Raw genomic sequence first — 19,735 nt, 5'->3', positions numbered from 1 at the left:
TGTATAGAGACAGACATAGAGATAAATCACGAGGTGTTGAGCTTAATGGTGATAGTTATGAGATGACCCTTACAATGGTTAGGAAAGTTGGTAGGACTAATAATTAAGTCAATGCTCTTTTTTGTTTATGATTCAATTAATTTTTAATTTTTTAAAAAATTGATTTAATTAGATTATTTCCCTTAGTGCTCTACCAATGCGACATGTCAATTTATACTTGTTTTTGTTTTCTTTTTAGTATTTTCAATTATTTCTTATTTATTAAAATTTTGTTGTCTACATGTAAGTTCAGTGGTGGGTAAAAAAATTAAACAATTAAAAGAAGAACTACAAACAAACACATGTCACATTGCTGGTGCATACTATCAGAAAAGAATTAATTGAATCAATTTTTCTAAATATTGTGACATAATTGAAATATAAACAAAAAATGGGACCTACTTGAAAGTTTTCAACTAAAATTGGGATCAAAAAATAATTAATCTACTTTTAATACTTAAACTTTTCAATTCGAGTTAAAATTATATCAATTTGTAATGTAATAAAATAATAAATCCTTTGTAAAAGTTGCATTATAAAAAAATATTAAATATGATTTTAGTCTATAAATTTTAATACAAAATTAAAATTTATCTTTATCCCAAACTTCAATATAGTTTGTCATAAACTTTTAAAATGAATCGACATATTTTTTCTAATTTAACTGCATTAAATTTTTGTTTTTTTTAGATATCCAACATCGTTTTAAGTTGACATTTGTATTGTTTATGTCGTTTAACACATTCAAACTTAAATATTATTATAAAATATTGTTTAACATGTAAAAATTTAATAATATTAAATTGAGATAACTATATTTTTTCATTTTTTAAATTTAAAAATAAAATATATCAAAATTTAGAACGTGATAAATTTTAATTTCATATTCAAATCTAAAAATTACCAAAAGAAAAATAATCTTGTTTATATTAAAAAATAAAAAGAAACTCGAATCGTTTCTCTTTACTTTTCTTTTACTCTACCATCCACATCATTAAATTTTTCACTTTCTTTTCTTTCTCATTTTCTGATTCCCACTCTTTTATTTTCATTCACTTGTTTTCACACCAGAATCCAATCTAAACATGACCAGAGGTTACATAAAATTAAAATTGGACTACAACTCTTTCCTTTTGTGTGGTGGAATGTCATAAATGCGTGGGTGGCTGGTGTTGATGGGTGTTTTTGGCGTTTATGCATTAGTAGTGATAAGATAACCATTAAATGCATCACCAACTTCTATTTAGGATAAGATAAAATAATCTAGTTGCTGGGAATAACAAATCACTAAATAAGTCTGCAATAACAAAGATAAATATGACATTCTGTTTTCATTTCACTGTTTTGGATATCTCAATTATTTATCTTACTTTTAAAGACAGGTCTCATCACAACCTATATAATCAAAACTAAACTACATGAAACATTCAAAGAATAATATTTAATAAAATTAATATGCAGTAATAAATGTTCCAATCTCATCACACATGTTATTTCGTCTTAGTAGACTACAAACTTACGTGTTTGATCACAATACTTCTTCGATATCTCTATATGCTTCTTTTGTAGGTATTGCTATTCATAATACAATGTCTACAACTATCTTTGATGGTACATTTCCCGAAGTGATTAGAAGAAGTTTCTTTTCATGTTTGGGTATTATGGAAAATTCATTTAATTGGTTATATTAAATGAACAATTAATTATATCATTATTTGATCATTCATTTGATTATATTATAATGACTTTGCATGCATATACCAATTTAATTCATGTCATTTTAAAGAGTTTTACGTCTACTAAACAGTTTTTATATTTTTTTTCCCTTTTCGATGTATTTTTAGGTTAGTTTACATCTCAGTTCATTGAAAGAAGTATAAATATTTTTATTAGTTTAATTTTATCTTTTCTCCAATCCCACAAAAATCAATACTATAAACATAAATTGTAAAATTAGATAAACACCATGAGCTATTATTACTGAAAGGAGAAATATCGCTTTAAATGAGGAGGTAAGTAAATAAAGTTTTCTTTTGTTTGAATTCGTGAGTTTCTTTTGGGAATAAACTTTAGTTGTAGAAGATAGAAAAGAAGTCTAGATATAGAAAATTCTATTAACACTTATGTCACTAAATATTTAAAGTAATAATAATGATATTGAAAATTTGAATATTAAGTAAGTATTTAGTTTGATATTGATATATTTGTAAACTCATAAATATTTGATAATAAAATTGAATTATAAATTATATTTGGCTGTAAATAGTTATTAAATACTACTATAGGTTCTTATATTAGTATTCAATTGTTCGAATTATTGAGTGGCAAACAACCATGTTCATATTTATCATTCTTAATGGTTGATATGCGTTAATTCAAGTATTTCGAAGGTGAGTTCTTTTAAGCTCAAATTCTAATTAATAGTTATTTTAAATAAGCAAATGAACAATTAGTTCTTCATTTTAAAGACAAACGAGTTTGATGATGTTAACTTGCTATTATTTTAAACTTTTACAATATTGTTTCAAATTTGTTTTTTTTTCAAGTATGAAGTTATGCATTTATGAGAAATCATTATAAATTGTCTTTATTGTTTGTATTTATCAATAATTATTTGGAGGAGTGTTATTAATATTTCTTAGTGAGTTTTTTTTTTTTATGTTAGAACCTAATTAATTGTTTAAGAGTAAAAAGGGTATAATTGAGATGAATTATTAATATTTTATTATTTAAGTGCAAAATATTACCTTCTTTATAAATTTTTGAAAGATCTATTCATCTTTTCATATATCAAAATTCATCTTAGGGATCCCCGTGGATATTAGAGCAATTCTATTAGAAATTGTTTTAGAGTAAATTTCATTTTGCCCTTTTTCATGAGGTAATTTTGAGAAGTTTTGCTTGCATAGGGATTATGGGTCTTGCATGTGTTCCTTCTAGTCAAAGATGAATATCTATTAATCAAAATGATCATAAGGATATGTGCATATCATTTATAAGAGTTTTCTATGTACATGTTTAACTTTTCTATGTGATAATAAGAGAAGTTGGAAGCTTGACTCTAAGTAAACAAGCTTTAACAAATAAGGGAAATTTTTATATTTTGATAATACTTTAAGAAAGATGATATGAATGTGTCTTAGTCATAATATCTTGATTTCTATGCAAGGTTTATGTTTTATTTGAAAATATGTAAATGGTTGAAGTTGAGTATAGTTATTTTCTTATAGTTATTTAAGGATTAAATTGAAGTGAGTAGTGTATGTAAGCAAATTGTATCCAAGTTGATCATATTAAATTTATTTAGAAATTAAAATTATTAAAAAGATTTTGGAGTTTCGAAACAAGTTTGATTTGGATGCATGAAATTGATTTTTTAGTATTTTCACTTAAGCGGTGGATTTTAACTCAAGAAAAAAATTATTAGAAAATCAACATTTGCTCTCAGCTCCTCTTTTTCTCAATTGAAAATGAAGTAGAAAGTCAATCTTTGCTCTAGGTCGCCTAGGCGACTATTTTTTTCTCAAGTGAAAATAGAGCATAAGTTCAACCTTGCTCTTGGAAAGATTTTCGCTCAAGTGAAGAAATATTCACTCAAATGAAAGTGTTTTATTAAGACTTGTGTTTATGAGTTATTCGAGTATGATTGTTACATATATAAATGTAACTAGGATATTGAAATTTATATTTAATTGGTTTGATGTTTTTTCCAACTAATTTATGTTGTATAGATAAAAAGATGTCGATAATGATATAGAATGTCTAAATATGAGGTCACAAATTTGGGATATGTGAACCATTGTCTGAGTTGTATATTAAACAAAGACATATATGGTATAACTTAGGTCACCTTATTTAACTAATAATCTAAGTCACATATACTAACATATCACTTGGAGATAAATTAAGGGAGAAGTTCTTACATATTGTATGTGTAAATGTGCAATTTGGTTTGTAATAAACTTACCTTAATCACTTTTAGGCTTACCCATTAATCCAAGTCTTAGTTTAGGTCATATGTTAGACTCTTATAGGACATACTTAATATGAGTCGGACATTAGTTGATTTTTCATTTGTTGAATATCTTTTGAGATATAAACTCAATTTTGATTTAAATATTGGTTGATATGTTTGTATATATGAGATGATTATGTGTTGAATTGGTGATGAAGGATTGAGTTGGTTCATTTTATATTTTTTAATATGGTGATGAGTTCTTTAAGAAAACTTAGAGAAGATCCCCACTTGACATTAAGGGAGCAAGTTATCTAGATGTGAAGGTTCACTTCTAAAAGGTTCAAGAGAAGGAGAGTAATGGATTGATTCAAGAAATGAAACAAAATGGACATAAACATAGCATAACTAAATTAAAACAAGAAGAAACAAGTATAAAATGGAAAACATAGAAGATGGTAAGGATGAAATTGAAGCATGCCACTCAAAGAGGGGGCCATAAGGCTAACCAACTCTAGAGATGAGTGAAGAATGTCGCCACTTGCAATGCAAGATGAGGCTAAGGTGGAGACTTTTCACTCCTTGGAGAAGAAAACTCACGGTTTTTATGGTTGAAAACCAAGTGTATAAACTCAAAATTATTAACCCTTTTACAAGCTAAAGAGCACCCCTTATAAAGAGAGTTCTAAGGGCCTCTAGAAAATAAACATGAGTTTAAAATGACGACTTAGCAAATAAAAAACCCTACATTCTAGAAGGTAGGTCAAAATGGTGCAACAAAAGGAATGTTATGTGCATTTTCATGAGGATTCTCCGCCAAAGGGAGCCTCCATTTTGTCCAAGTGTACCACCATGGTATCTTGTTTTTGCTTTATGCTCTTACTATATGTTTTTGCCTTTCCTCTTTCCTCCACACATGCTCTACATCATCTCCATTCTCCAATAGTGTTGCGCCACCTGTCTCATGCTTCTTAATCCTAATTAACTTGCAAAAACAAATAAACATTATCATGTTAGCTTAAGTCAAGTCAACTCTATTCAACAAGTCAAACCTAGTCAAATATCAAAAAGTCAACTAAGGTTAAGTCAACTTAGGAAAATCATAATAATGAAAGGCAAAACAAAGATAATGATGAAGGATTAGAAGTCTCCCTTTAGTCATGCTCCTTGTGATCCTTGTTGGGAGAGCTTCCATAGCATCAATTGGTTTGTGGGTTGCTAAGTATAATGTTTTCTTTATAAACATTTGTTAGGAATAAGACAATAAAGGAATAAATGAAAGAATGAAAGAGATAAAAATAAACGACATAGGAATTTAATGTGGTTCAACATTTAATGTGTATGTCTACATCCACGACTACACTAGGGAATATCTTATTTCTATGTGGATATGAAGTTTTACATAAGGTTGCTTATATAGTAAAATAGAGAACTACATCTCATAATGATAAACGATGTAGACTAAATCAAACTCCATAATACTAACATTTGAGTTATGATCAAAATTTATTTTAATAATTTACCTTAGACCTTGTTATTTGTGTGATGATCAATAAATACCTTTTTTTTCTTCTTTTTGACTATATTCTTTTGCAATAAAAGGTCTTACTTTGTTTTCTATAATAAAACCGTCTTCATTGAGTTTATTCCAATGATTTGTTGTGTGCTAGATCTAGGAACTCAGACTTAAATTTTTTTTTTCAAATTGATGGCAGTTCTTCATGCATGGTTGAGAACCACTCCTTGTCTTTGAGAGTTTCATTTATGTTCTTGGGTACTTGAGAGATATAAAGTTGCTTGTACTTAATTTTTGTTTTTACTTTATCTCTTGTTGTAACTCCTCTAGATAAGTCACCAATGACATTGTTTATGAAAATATTTCTTGGTGTTCTCCACTTGCAGTTTCGCTTCTTTCTTCATCTTGTTTTTCTTCTCCAATTTTTTTCAGAATTATCTTTTGCATCATCAAATTGAGAGAATATATTTTTGACTCAAGAGGTTTTTCTCATGTTCGTTTCATGAATATTTTCAAAAATGTCTTTTTAGGTGAGTTTTGTAAAGCCCCATTTCCCTCTTTCTCTTTTACTCCCTGTTTGAAAACCAAAACCAACCTTCCCCTACACTTCTCATTCTCTAATCCTCATTCCTTCCCCAGTCTCTCTTTCTAAGTCTCATCATTTTCTGTGGTTTGTGCTCAGACTCTGGAAGAGCAATTCCAATAAAACCCTTTGTTGCTCCCTCTCCCAGCTCCTCCTCCTCTAGGTAAGTCTTCACTCCATTTAGGTGCAAATTCCAGCTTAAGTTTCGAAATTTTGTCTTTGATCTGGGTCTAATCATGGGTTTCTCCTTTCTCTGTATCTTGGTGATGAATTCCTCTAGGTTGAATTAAGGATTTCAGCCTTTGTTAGCTGAAGTTAATTTCTCCAAAGCTTTAATCGATATATAGGTAAGGGAAGCTAGCCTTTTGCTCAAATTCATATAGAAATCTTCTATGAGAACTTAGAATTGCATGATCCTGTGCTTGACTGATGTTTGGATTAATTTTTGTGTGAAATTTGGGTTTCTGGTATGAATTGCGTGGCTCTACATGTGAAAACAGATTGGAATTCTGATGATTTCCCCTAGGCGAGCAGCTTTCACCTGAGCGAAAACACCAGGAACTCACCCTTGAAACTGCGCGAGGTCTCGCCTAGGCGAGCTGGTTTCACTTGAGCGAGAGACGCTCTCGTCTAAGAGAAACAACTTAGCCTGAGCGATAATTCGTTCAGTTTTAGAGTTGCCTACTGTTTGAGTCTTGCTCAAGCGAGAGTGACCCGCCTAAGCGAGGATGACCCTCTTGCCCAGGCGAGACCTTCTAGCTTGAGCGAGTTCCTATGCAGAATTGTTGATTTTTCCTCAGTTTTAATTATTGGAAGCTATAATGAATGATATAATGTGATGTTTATTCATACTATGCTTGGATTATTGTGACAGGTAGTACATGTGGTAGAAATTGTGTGAAATCAGATCATCAAAAGGTGTGGTTGTACTAGAATTTCAAGGGGAATTCTAGAGAATAAGTTAATGTATATGTAAGAATATGAGGACTCCTAAATTGGTTGGTATCCTGAAACTCCAATAATCATTCACGCTCAGGTAGAGCAGAAGGGATTATGTCGTGAGGAGAAGCAGAAGGTCCTAGTCTTTGGACTTGATCAAGTCTTAGACGCGAAAGGGCTTACCCTGTGAGCGGTCGGGTGCATACTCTGCAGAGTTTGGGAGCCGTCACAGGTGCAAGCCACCAAGAGCTTTAATGTTCCTTACATAATCCGGATATTAAGTCTAGAGTCATGTGTATTATACTGTGTTATGAGAGCTTGATTAATTATGACGGATGTGATAAGTTATGATTTATACTTATTATCGAATTGTATGATTTCTCTTAGTTAAGTTAGCTTACACTTCTTGCCTATGTTTTTTTTACTTTGTGTGTTTTTCTCTTTTTGCAATGATCGCCTATTTTGGTGTGAGCATATACAAGTGTAGGCGAAGATACTCCCCTTCTCGATAGGAGTTGAACTGTGGTAGTGGATATCTAGTAGTAGTTTCTATTCTATGTTTCGTTTAAACCTTGGGTGTTTTTGTTAACCCTTTTCTAGTATCGACTGTAAATATAACTAGTTCATTTATAATTATTTAGATGACTGTATTGGTATTATATATATAGATCAGTCCCCTTCTTACTATCTGTTTTGGGTTATCATGATATAATATTTTATTTAGTAGTGCAAACAATATTAAATGAGATGTTACAAGTTTTGTACGTCTAACTTGTGTGAGTTTGTTTTCTTTTTGGTATTTGAGTTTAGAAAAAAAAAATCATAAAATTTTATTAATGTAAGTTAGCTTTTTCCCTATTAAAAAGGATTTTACAAGGACCATTATTATTTGACAATAGCGTGGGACACTTGGCATGTCTGAACTTTCTATTGGTATTTCGCGAAGAGGTGTAGATAACTAACTAGGTATAGGTAATATTGGGTCTATTCTGTGTTAGCTATGACTTTAACATACTGAATTTCTGACTTTCTTTTGTATATGGTTAAATTTTTCATTTTTACTAACTTTATTTATATTCTTAAAAGTTAAATTCGGCACATCTCTTTTTAATGAATTTTTAATAGAAAGAATCTTGATATTTAGAATTTTTAATATTCTAATTCACTTCAATCACTCCATCAGTTTTTATATTATTATTATATTTTTTTAGAAGATATATTGCAAATATTGTATCCCAAAAAATTGTCACGTTTATTTCAAAACTTTTTATCATGGTACTGTAAACCTGTCTCTCTTAAATGCTACTTAAATTTATTATATTTTAAAGAAGTAATTCAACTTGGGGGTGTCAGTAATGGGTGTGCGTGTTTGCCACAAGGGTGTGATTGAAAAGAAAAGTTGGTTCATAAACACTTTTACTATTTTTTAATTTTACATGAAAATTATAAGTTAAAAGTTGAAGCACAATAATTTTCAAAAAAGAAATAAATTTTACTTTTTACTAAAAATCGAAAAAAAATAATTAATCCTTTAATATATTAATCGAAAATGTTCGACTGTTCATGAACAAAAATGGACTACCGTAGGAGTAGCTAGGAGGAAAACAGAATAAAAAAGGAAATACCCTTGTCAGAAATGACGCACATGGCGTTTGGAAGTTTTGATCGAGGAGAAAAGAAATGAAAAGAAAGAGTGAAATATAAACTAAATAAAGAAAAAAAGAAAGAAAGAAAAACCCGTACGATTGGAAATAAAAAAAAAAATTCAACGGTCATTAATCTTCCACCGTGAGAGACTTTCACACTAGCCACAATCTTATTATCTTTTATAAAGTGGACTGTGAGTAAAACAAATTTGAAATTTCAGATTGATGTGTAAGTGAAAGAGGAAACAACTTTAAACATCTACTTCTGAAAGTAATTTTGTTTTTCTAGAAAAAAATGTTTTGTTGTATTATTATATTAGTCCCAGCTGGGACATAGTCTTTTAAACAGTTTTAAGGAGAGAGTTATATTCAATGGAATAAGTTTGAAATTTAAGAATAATAAAATATTTTAATTATTATATGTATATATGATATAAAATTTAAGACTTTAAATCATACAAAATTTTTAAAATATTTTGATATATTAAAAGTGGGATAATACTATAAATTTTATCAAAAATAATTCAAAAATCATTTTATACATTAAGAATAATCTCGTAAATATGTCCTATCAAGGAGAAAAATAATTCTAAAATAACAGAAAAGTAAAAGAGTGAATAAAATGAATAAAGTTAAAATAAAATAACATTTTTTTTTGTATTTATATTAATATATAAAGAGATATTTATTTTTATTTACGTTTCATTATTTCAGTTTTACTTTTATTAATTTTTTAAAAATGAATTATTTTATAAATAATTTAATTTTTAATCAATATTTAAAAATTTCTTTTATATTTAATAATTATTTTAAAAAAATTGTATACATATTTTATTTTTTATAATTTTATAATTAATAATTATTTTAAAATTAATTATACATTTTTTTATTGATTTTAACTCTTTGATAAAAAAAATATACGAACACATTTTATTTCGCCTGTGTTTTCTCGCAAAGAAAATATGAATGAAAAAGCTGTACATAATTTCATATAGTTATTCATTTAGTAATTACACGCATTCAACCTTTTACTGAACAAACAATAAAGTTCTTTACGTAAACTAGTTAGACTTTTCTTTGCTCTTTCCAATTTTCTCCTCTATTAACTCATGTATGCGTGTATTCATAAAATGTCTTAATGATAGAGAAAACAACTGGTTTGGTAGATAAAAAAATGGATGAAAATATTGTAAAATTATTGAGTGGTACCACCATTTTTTTTCTACCGTGCTACGCAAGCAAAAAGCATTGTAATAAATACAACAAAATGAAAATAATAATAAAAAACATAATCAATAATATATTCAACTTAATCACATAATTTCTAATTTCATTTCTCTATCCTTTTATTATGTTGTCCTGAAAATAAATAAACAAAATAACTTTTCTTTTCACAAAATTTTCTGATAATAAAATATAATAAAATTTTATTATATTTATTTTTATTCAATCAAATAATTTTTTACGTTATTTCTTTTAACGAAACAACTATTCCATTTTTTTCTCTAATATTACTTTTTTGTCAAGTGGTGATGTATAATTAATTTTGACATCGACAATTCATTCTAGTTAAAATAATTGAAATGGAAATATTGTGTCCACGTGATTCATTTACCGTGTAGTAGCAACGAGAAGAAGAAGCAGAACAAGACTATTGATTTTACTGGTTCTACTTTAACAGTGACAAACATAACTTTTTGTATTGCACACATCATTCCAAGTTGTGAACTTAATGTAGACCAACCCATCACGAAGCTGGTTTCTGTTTCTGTATATAAGATGGAGGGAGGGAAGCTAAAGCACACTGCATAGCAACCTTTGTAGGCCTTGCACTTCACACACAGTGTTGTTGTGTTGAGGTTTGCGACTGAAAAAATGGCCTCAGTTGAAACTCCAAAGCCCCACATTGTTTGCGTGCCATACCCTGCACAGGGGCACATAAACCCCATGATGCAGCTGGCAAAGATCCTTCGTTGCAAGGGTTTCTACATAACCTTTGTGAACAGCGAGTACAACCACAGGCGTTTTGTTAAGTCTCATGGACCAGAATTTGTTAAGGGTCTCCCTGATTTCGTGTACGAGACCATACCCGATGGGTTGCCACCTTCTGATAAGGATGCAACTCAGGACATTCCGATGCTGTGTGATTCAACCAGAAAAACCTGTTATGGCCCTTTCAAAGAGTTGGTGTTGAAGCTGAAGGCCACAGAGGGTGTGCCTCCGATCACTGGCGTGATCGCTGATGGGATTATGGGCTTCGCCGGAAAAGTTGCCAAGGACATGGGCATACCCGAAGTTCAACTTTGGACAGCCTCTGTTTGTGGTTATGTCGGATATTTGCAGTTTGATGAACTCGTTGCACAAGGCATGGTTCCATTCAAAGGTACAATTTTTTCTTTTTCCCTCTTTTACTTTCTCTTATGTTTAAAACTTAGTTTGCAAACTCGTTTCACAAAGAAAAAGTGATTGTTAAAATAATTTGACGATTGCTTGAGAACTCTTACAATATAGAATAGTTTTACTAAAAATTAACTTTTATATTTTTTTTAAAAAAGAAAGTAAATAACAATGAAAAATAATGTCCAATAATAATAAAAAAATATATTGTCAAAATATCAGTATAAAAAAAATGATGATAAACTTCCACCTTATAACCGTATACTTTTACGTCTTCATTCAGTTAATATTTTTTTTTTATTAAATTAGTATAATTATTAGTTAATTTCATATATAAATTACATTTCATGACGTTTTGAAACTTTCACAAGTGAAAAAAATCAATTATTACTTAATTAATTATTTTAGAGACATATAATTTTTTTTTTCAAAAACCACAATGTTTTGTTTAAATCCGTATAATATTTTAATTAAATTGGTATAATTATAGATTAAACTCTATATAAAAAATATCAAATTAATTTATATAATTTTAACGGTGTCTATAAGCACACTTTGATGAAATAATGATAATAAAAATAACATTTTTCCCTAACCAGAACTTGAGTTGGATAATAAATAAACTCAATGTTTATTATAATAATAGTATAATTAGGGGAGGGAAGGGTGTTATATATATTGGTATTGAATTGTAGTGGGTTACTAGTACGAACAATAACTCAACCTGAAGAAAGATGATAATCATTTCTAGCTTTTGAAGTGGTCCCTTTTCGACTGAGTGAGTTTTAGATTATTAGATTACTTTGAGGGTTCTTATTTTTTTTTTTTTTTTTTTGCTTTAAAAGACGTTTTTAATTTATAAGAAAGTTTACATTTTATTAATCTATATATTCAATAATATTTTTATGGATTTAAAATATAAAAATACAACACTATTAACTAATTTAAAAATATTTTTAGAACAAATATGAAAATGTGGACAGTCCAACATTCCTGCCCAAAAGAAGTCACCCAATCGAGTCTCAATTTTTTTATTAATCATGTCATGTGAATCTTTTTCACTAAATTCTATATTTATCATAATTTGTCGTTCGAAGTGAATTTAAAGAAATTAAAAATATAAAATTGAAAAAGTTTATTGATTTAATGTCAAGAAAGATGAGCCGATAAATTTAAAAGTTAAAACATTTATTAAAATATCGAGTCAATGCTCGTAATAATGAATGATAATAAAAGGATATAGTTATAAATGAACTGTCAAAATCAACCACGTTTTGTGAGGAGCTTTTTTTGGGTTGATTGGTTGGGAGACACTCACTGACCATAAATAGAAAAATGTTTATTCAAAAGAAATTATGGGAATTAAACAAAAAATAGAATACCTTTTTTATTTTTGTTCATCTAAACACTTTTAACAATGAAAAAACCTAAATGCTTATTATAAAAATATATTATTTATTTTCTCGAATAAATATATAGGGAAGGAAGATGCATAAAGGATTTAATGTTTCATAAATTATAATTTTAGACACATTTACTTTTTAATATATGAGTTTTTTTTTCTTTTATTTTTCTCGTAATTCTTTTACAGATTTCAGAATACTCATAAATTTGATTAGATTTGTGTATTTTCATTTCTTATTTTATATTTTAATTAATTTCATGGGTTCAACATAAAAGATAAAATAAAATTTAAATTAATATATTTTTGTTTTTGAAGTTTACAGAAAATAAATAGATTGCAAGTTTGTCTTATAGAAACCCATCCCATCCCTACATCTTTTTTTAATCATTATATTACTCTCTCAATAGTTCTTTAGTTAATGAAATTTTCAATATTTAGTTTCATTTGTTTTTACATAAAATTCCCTCTCTGCCTGCCCTTGTCAGTGGGTCCCATAAATGATTGAAGCATTTGTGGGGCTTGCAAGGCTGTTGCTCCAGAATCATTTTCATCCTTTGATTATTAGTGAGATATAATTGTTTTATTAAAGTTAAAAACAAGAAATAGAAATAAAGGAAAAACAAAAATAGTTATTATTTATTTTTAATTGATAATGAATTATTTTGGCAGTATGTTGACACATTTTATTGAAAAGATAATGAATATAAAATAAACATAGATGGCTAAAAGGTAACTCTAACTCTATTAATTAATGTACACACAAAATATGTCATATAAATGATTAATCTATTTATTTTTGCTGGGGATAAATCTAGCTGTATTCATACGGTACAATATGAATTCTGACTCTAAACAGAGAAGAAAACATATTGTAAAAAGTTTTGATTGATGATTATGTTGTTATGTAATTTCTTCTGAAAGCGAATCATATCTGATGATCTAAATCAGTAAAAGCAAAATTTATCTTACACAATTTATTGTTGTAAAAATTTTCAGATCAGAAGGAGATCGATGATGCTTTGGATATAAGTCTAGATTGGATCAAAGGAATGAGTAACATGAGACTGAGAGACCTTCCAACCTTCTGCAGGGTCACTTCTCTGGATGATATTTTGTTTGATTTCTTGAATTCTGAGTCACGAAACTGTCTGAAATCTTCTGCAGTGATCATTAACACGTTCGAAGACTTAGACGAAGAAGGGCTCGAGATTCTTAGGTCATACAACCCAAACATATACACCATTGGTCCACTGGACTTGCTCGGAAGGCATTTTCCTGAGAAAGAAAAGGGTTTCATGTCAGTTGGATCAAGTTTGTGGAAGAATGACTCAAACTGCTTAACATGGTTAAACAAATGGGAACCTAACTCAGTGGTGTATGTTAATTTTGGAAGCATTGCAGTGATGACAGCACATCATCTGAAAGAATTTGCATGGGGACTTGCAAACAGCAAGTTACCTTTCTTATGGATCAAAAGGGCAGACATAGTAACTGATGATTCTGATCCATTGCCACAAGAGTTCTTCGATGAGATCAAGGATAGAGGGTATATAACAAGTTGGTGCATGCAAGAGCAAGTGCTTTCTCATCCCTCTGTTGGGGTTTTTCTAACCCATTGTGGCTGGAATTCTACACTTGAAGGGATATATGCTGGTGTGCCTATGGTTTGTTGGCCTTTCTTTTCTGATCAACACACAAACTGCAGGTATGTGTGTGCAAATTGGGGGGTGGGAATGGAGATTAATCAGGATGTGAAGAGAGATGAGATATCTGATCTTGTCACAGAAATGATAAAGGGAGAGAAAGGAAACGCAATCAGACAAAAATCATTGGAATGGAAGAAGAAAGCAATCAAAGCTACTGATGTTGGAGGAACATCTTACAATCACATCCATAAGTTAATTAAGGAGGCTCTTTCTGGCAATGCTGCTTGAGTCTGCTTTTATCATCTACTCTCTACTAAGTTTGGCTTTGCAGCAATACCTGCTTATGAATAAGTGAACTACTTAAATTTTATTTCATTGCAAAGTATGTTGTAACGTTAATTTATTGCTTAATGTCTTAATTTTAATTGTCATTTCTTTTAATTATAATGCAGATTTATTGTACCTATTTTTCTATGTTCTTTACGTTGCAACCATGTTTCTTCATCGGTTATATAAGCTCCTCACATATCATCCAACGTTATATCTTTTTTTTTTCCCAATTTATACATTTATGTTATTGCCTTTGGGTAATATCTCCGATTCTTTTAAATAGTCAATATCGTTCAAAAAATTGTTATATACTTATTTTTATTTATTTTTTTAACAAAGATTTAATAGTTGTTTATATTTGAGGATGAACTTACTTGATAAATTAGCTAACCTAAGCTATAAAAAAAAAAAAATTCTAGAAAGTTACAAGTTTGATGGTTAGGTAAAATTAATATAGAAGGAAAGAACATTATGGGATCTCTTCCTTCTTAAGGTAAAGGGGTACACTAGTCATCCTATGTATTAATCACCTCTAGGTATCATAATAGAACTCATACTAATCCTAAAGAGCCTAAAATAAATCTTGCCCCTTACATGAAAAATATAATATTAAAGAAAAAAAAGAGTTAGTAAACAAAAAGGAAGAAAATTTATATCAAGAGAAAAAGAGTTACAAGAAAAGTTTAAGAGTTTAAAGAAAAAGTGCTTAACATAAAAAATAAAAGAGAGAAAAATAGAGAAGGAGAATTAGGCCTCTGCTACAACTGCACTAAAATTCTTGAGGAAGAAGAAAAGACACTAGGGTGAAGTAAACATTCTTTGTCCTCTCTTTCATTCATTGATTACCCTAATAGAAAAAGTTATTTTAGCTTAAAAGCCTAGGAAAAACAGAAAAAGAGTAATCCATAATTACTAAGTAACAATCCAATTTCAAATAAAATCTTCCATCCATTTGGCCTTCCTATGTTAACATGTGGGCCTCTAGGAGGTGCTAGGCCTTGTTGTGTCACTGCCTTCTGTTGGAGAAATCACTTTTTCCTAAAAGTGGGTACGTGTTGTTGTTGGGCCAAATGTGTGGGTGGTGTGCTTGGATTAGGGGAAACTAGGTCATGTAGCGATAGTTGGGTAAAGTGAGACTCATTTAGTGTTTGGGTTTTATGAGGAGTTATTTGCTTGTTGGGCTCAAGAAACTTAGGTTGATTAAGGTGAAACATTTAGGGTTTGGGTGTTATGAGGAGTTATGAAATTGTTGGGTTCAAGGAGGTGAGGTGGAAGAGTGACTTTGAAAAAGGCTGTGTGGATATGGCAAGTTGTGGTTGGTCCTTGGAGTCAATGGAGTTAATGTGTTTGGTGGGGAAGTGGGGTTTGAGTTAAAGGGTGAGTTTAGTTCATTGATTTCTGAAGTTGAAAACTGAGTTGAGAATGTGAGGGGAGTTTTCCTCTAAAAGGTCGTAAGAGGGAGACATGGAAGACTCAGTGGATTCTTGAGGCAGGTGGTAGCTGAAGTTAGGCCACACTACATATGATGCGAAGAACTTGATAAGGACCAAAGTAGCATGGGGCTAGCTCGGGACAAAGACCGCGATTCACCAATTATTTTCGGTATGGTTGGAGGCAAACTTAGACCCAATCATGACCAAGGTGGTTACAAGAGAACGACCAAAGAGTGCGTGGAAGGGCATGTGCTTATGGCTAAGTGATAAGAGGTGTTATACCACAATTTGATTAAATTTTTTTGTTTTCATTTCTTATTTTATATTTTAATTAATATCATGGGTTTAACATAAAAGATAAAATAAAATTTAAATTAATATATTTTTGTTTTTGAAGTGTGGACTGACAAAAAATAAATAGATTCAAGTTTGTCTTATGGAAACCCATCCCTACAACCTTCTTTTAATCATTATATTACTTATTCAATACTTTTTTAATTAATAAAAGTTATTTTTACTCCCTCAATATTTAGTTTCATTGGTTCTTACATAGATTCCTGATCGAGGTCGTACCTAACCAAATTAAACAGATAAATGTAGTACTCAGAAGTTAACCCAAGGTCATCTCCAGTGACCATTGTTTTCAATAAAAGCTTTCCAAATTCAACAAAAGGGGGGGGGGGGTTGGCAGATTCACAATTTCAACACAAAAATTTAAACGTAATTGCAAATTTCATCAAAACGCATTGATTCTCTGATTTGAATGTAATTCCACCTATCATAGATCACCAAATTAAGCACGCAATCTAGAAATTCTTGTGAAATTGTAATTAAATTATTAAGCGAGGATTAACATGATTTCATCACATCATTTAATCGTGCCCACTAATTAAACATCTATGAGAACATCCAGAAACAACACCCAAAGACATTAAGCACGGATTCAAGTCTATTTCAATGCAATAATGAAAGCCCAAACATTAAGCAAACAAACCACCGATTAAAATGTGAAGAGCAACATAAACAATGAAAAATATGCACAAAATCTCAAGATTTTATTACATTCTCATCAAAGAATCAATACTCCAAATTAGTTCTCCATGGGACTCGAGTTATAGCATAAACCAGAATGAAAACACATCATAAACAAGGGGAAATTGAATTGCAATGTAAATTATCAAACTAGAATGTGAAACCCTAACATAGGTGTTGTCTAAAATGCACCAAAACATCAAAATAAAGTGGCTGCCATCAATGACTCTTCCAAGCTCTCCAAAAATGCAAAAAAAGGAGATGATCAAACGAAAATGAGGGTTCTGCCACTAAAACCCTAAACCCCTAACGTGGTCACATCACCACAGATACACAAATTTACAAAAATACCATTATAAAGTGTATAATTACAAAAATGCCACTATGGCCTGAAAATGATAGCCCAAACACTAAAGTTACGTGGAAATGACATGGACAGACATGACAATGATGTGACAACTCTCCATCTTAGAATTAATGTCCAAGCTCCAAAATTGCTTCACAAAAATACTTACAAAATAATTAGAAACGACAATTAGACCAATTAATGTTAAATTAATCAAAATTCGAAATAATGGCCAAATGAAACCCAATTGATGAAAATGTACTAAAGATAGACAATTAAGCACTAAACATCCATACAGATGAGCACAAAAAGCAATGGAATAGGGAAAAATAACGACTCATCAATTCCCTTTATGCCCTTGTAAGCCTAGGTGCCCAACGAGTTCCATATATTACAAAACTTATTCCGGCATATAACCATTTTGGCATAAGTTATTAAATAAACTTATTACAAAACCTTCAAAATGAAAATAAATTTCAAAGTAGCTAAGTACATCATAGTTCAAAACAGTTTCCAAATTCTTTCATATAAAACTCCTAAGTCTTGCCTACAAGTTCCTCACAGTTATACATCTTCGCTAACATTTGCATTACCATTTACTCCCGTATAACATAAATTATACGATCATCGTAGGTGAAAACCAGAACCACAAACATGCAAGGGTGAGCTAACCATATGAAATATATAACTCACCTTACATTATCACAACATATGCATATACTTAACCAAGTTAACAACCCACGACATGTTCTCAGAACCAAACATGTAATCCTCAACATATTACCACCAAGTAATATCAATCATATGACATTCTCTCATAACCAACCACGCAATCTATTCTCCTACGCAAATTACTGAATATGTCTCTTCCCATTACTCTTATAGTGATCCCTGACGAAGTATACGACTTTTCATTACTCATTCAAAAGCCCCGGCGAGATAAGCAATCTCCTATTACTCATATCGAGCCCTAATGAAGTGCATAACTTCCCATTACTCATATCAAGAGCACCGACGAGATACGTAATTTCTCATTACTTTTACCGAGAGCCCCAATGAAGTGCATCTCTAGTACAATTACACAAAGTTACCTTTCATTACATTTGCATCCAAGTATAACATTGTCTCCTCATGATCATACATTAATCAATAATCACAGGATTATCCACATTCATGATCAATAGTCACACAAGCACATCAAGGCCTCATAATCACATGTATTGCAACACATTGACATCAACAATCATCATCGTTACATTAACGACACCTCAGTCATCATGTTTAAACATCCAATATACTACAAATAGGGACTTATTACAATTTATCACAACAAGAATATCAACACAATACAACCAGAAAAATAACAATCATGTGTGACATATATATCCGACTATAGACCCTCAAATGAAGATCACACTATTCAAACAAAAGAATAAAATGTTACCATTAAAATGTCACAATTTCAACTCAATGCAACAGTTAACGAACCGGGAAACTCAATTTTACGAAAACTGCGCAAACCATAAAATATTAGTGGTACCCGACGCCTTGAATTTGGCACCCAGTGCCCAACAACTCGAGACTCACCACCTGGCGGTAGTGAGCCAATGCTCAATGCCCCATTTTGCAAAAAACACAAGGCACCTGTTATCCACATTCCATTAACCAAAACATGCACAAAGCTTACTAAACATCTACTATCATTTTTATTAACTCAAGGAATCAAAATACACCCATTACTAAGCTTTCTTTACCAATTTCTTTATGCTCCAACATGCACATTCTGCACTTACCACTTCGACACATACAAACACAAGTTTTCACCTCTAACTTCTTGTTAATAGCATACACTTTCAGTCTTAAAAACAACAATGCAACTACAACCTCCACACACCAAAAACAATGCCACAACAACATGGATAATAATTAAATAACTTACCTCTTCACAAGTAAGACCTACCCATTCAATTGATCAAAATTAAACCCATCATGCTAAGAAACCATAAAGATCATCCTAGCAAGGAAACAACCCCAATGGCACCATATCACTAAATATTCAAAATTCCTAAGAATTCTCACACGTCAAAGTTCTAGAAAAATATTGTTTGACACAATTACAATTCACAACAATAAAAAATAAATTCCATCAACTTACCTCAATTTCCTACACGTCTAAACCTTTCCATAGATGCATCTAAGAACATGTTATCAAATCATACTCTTCTTCAACAATCATTAACATTCCAAAAAATCATTTACACTCAATTACTCTAACCACAAAGCGCACAATAACAAGACGAAGATCAATTATCACCCATTTCCATCACAGATTCATCCACTAAAATAAATTAACCTCTTAACCCGCCGTCAAACAATGAATTTTTCCATCCATAAGAAATATATAACCCTTGCTTCCATTAAAATGTTGCAAAGCCACACAATCATCTTTCCATGACCACAAAAATATG

General features: G+C 30.4%; 1 protein-coding gene across 1 annotated transcript; it reads left to right on the top strand.

The window, feature by feature from the left end:
• Nucleotides 1-10,455: 10,455 nt before the first annotated feature.
• Nucleotides 10,456-14,604, top strand: LOC114188038 (linamarin synthase 2-like). Its single transcript, XM_028076524.1, has 2 exons — nt 10,456-11,061; nt 13,477-14,604. The coding sequence occupies exons 1-2, from the start codon at nt 10,554-10,556 to the stop codon at nt 14,412-14,414; spliced, it is 1,446 nt and encodes a 481-aa protein (XP_027932325.1). The 5' UTR covers nt 10,456-10,553; the 3' UTR covers nt 14,415-14,604.
• Nucleotides 14,605-19,735: the final 5,131 nt, after the last annotated feature.

The sequence above is a fragment of the Vigna unguiculata genome, chromosome 6 (assembly GCF_004118075.2).
Source record: "Vigna unguiculata cultivar IT97K-499-35 chromosome 6, ASM411807v1, whole genome shotgun sequence".
In the NCBI taxonomy this organism is placed as follows: domain Eukaryota; kingdom Viridiplantae; phylum Streptophyta; class Magnoliopsida; order Fabales; family Fabaceae; genus Vigna; species Vigna unguiculata.
The sequence above is the reverse complement of the archived record's forward strand: the minus strand, read 5'-3'. Positions and strand labels throughout refer to the sequence as shown.

What these genes read in the sequence shown, in the direction of transcription:
- LOC114188038 (XM_028076524.1), top strand. Translation starts at nt 10,554, where the DNA reads ATGGCCTCAGTTGAAACTCCAAAGCCCCACATTGTTTGCGTGCCATAC. An exon ending in AGGCATGGTTCCATTCAAAG is followed by an intron (nt 11,062 to 13,476) that starts GTACAATTTTTT and finishes AAAAATTTTCAG; the next exon opens with ATCAGAAGGAGATCGATGAT.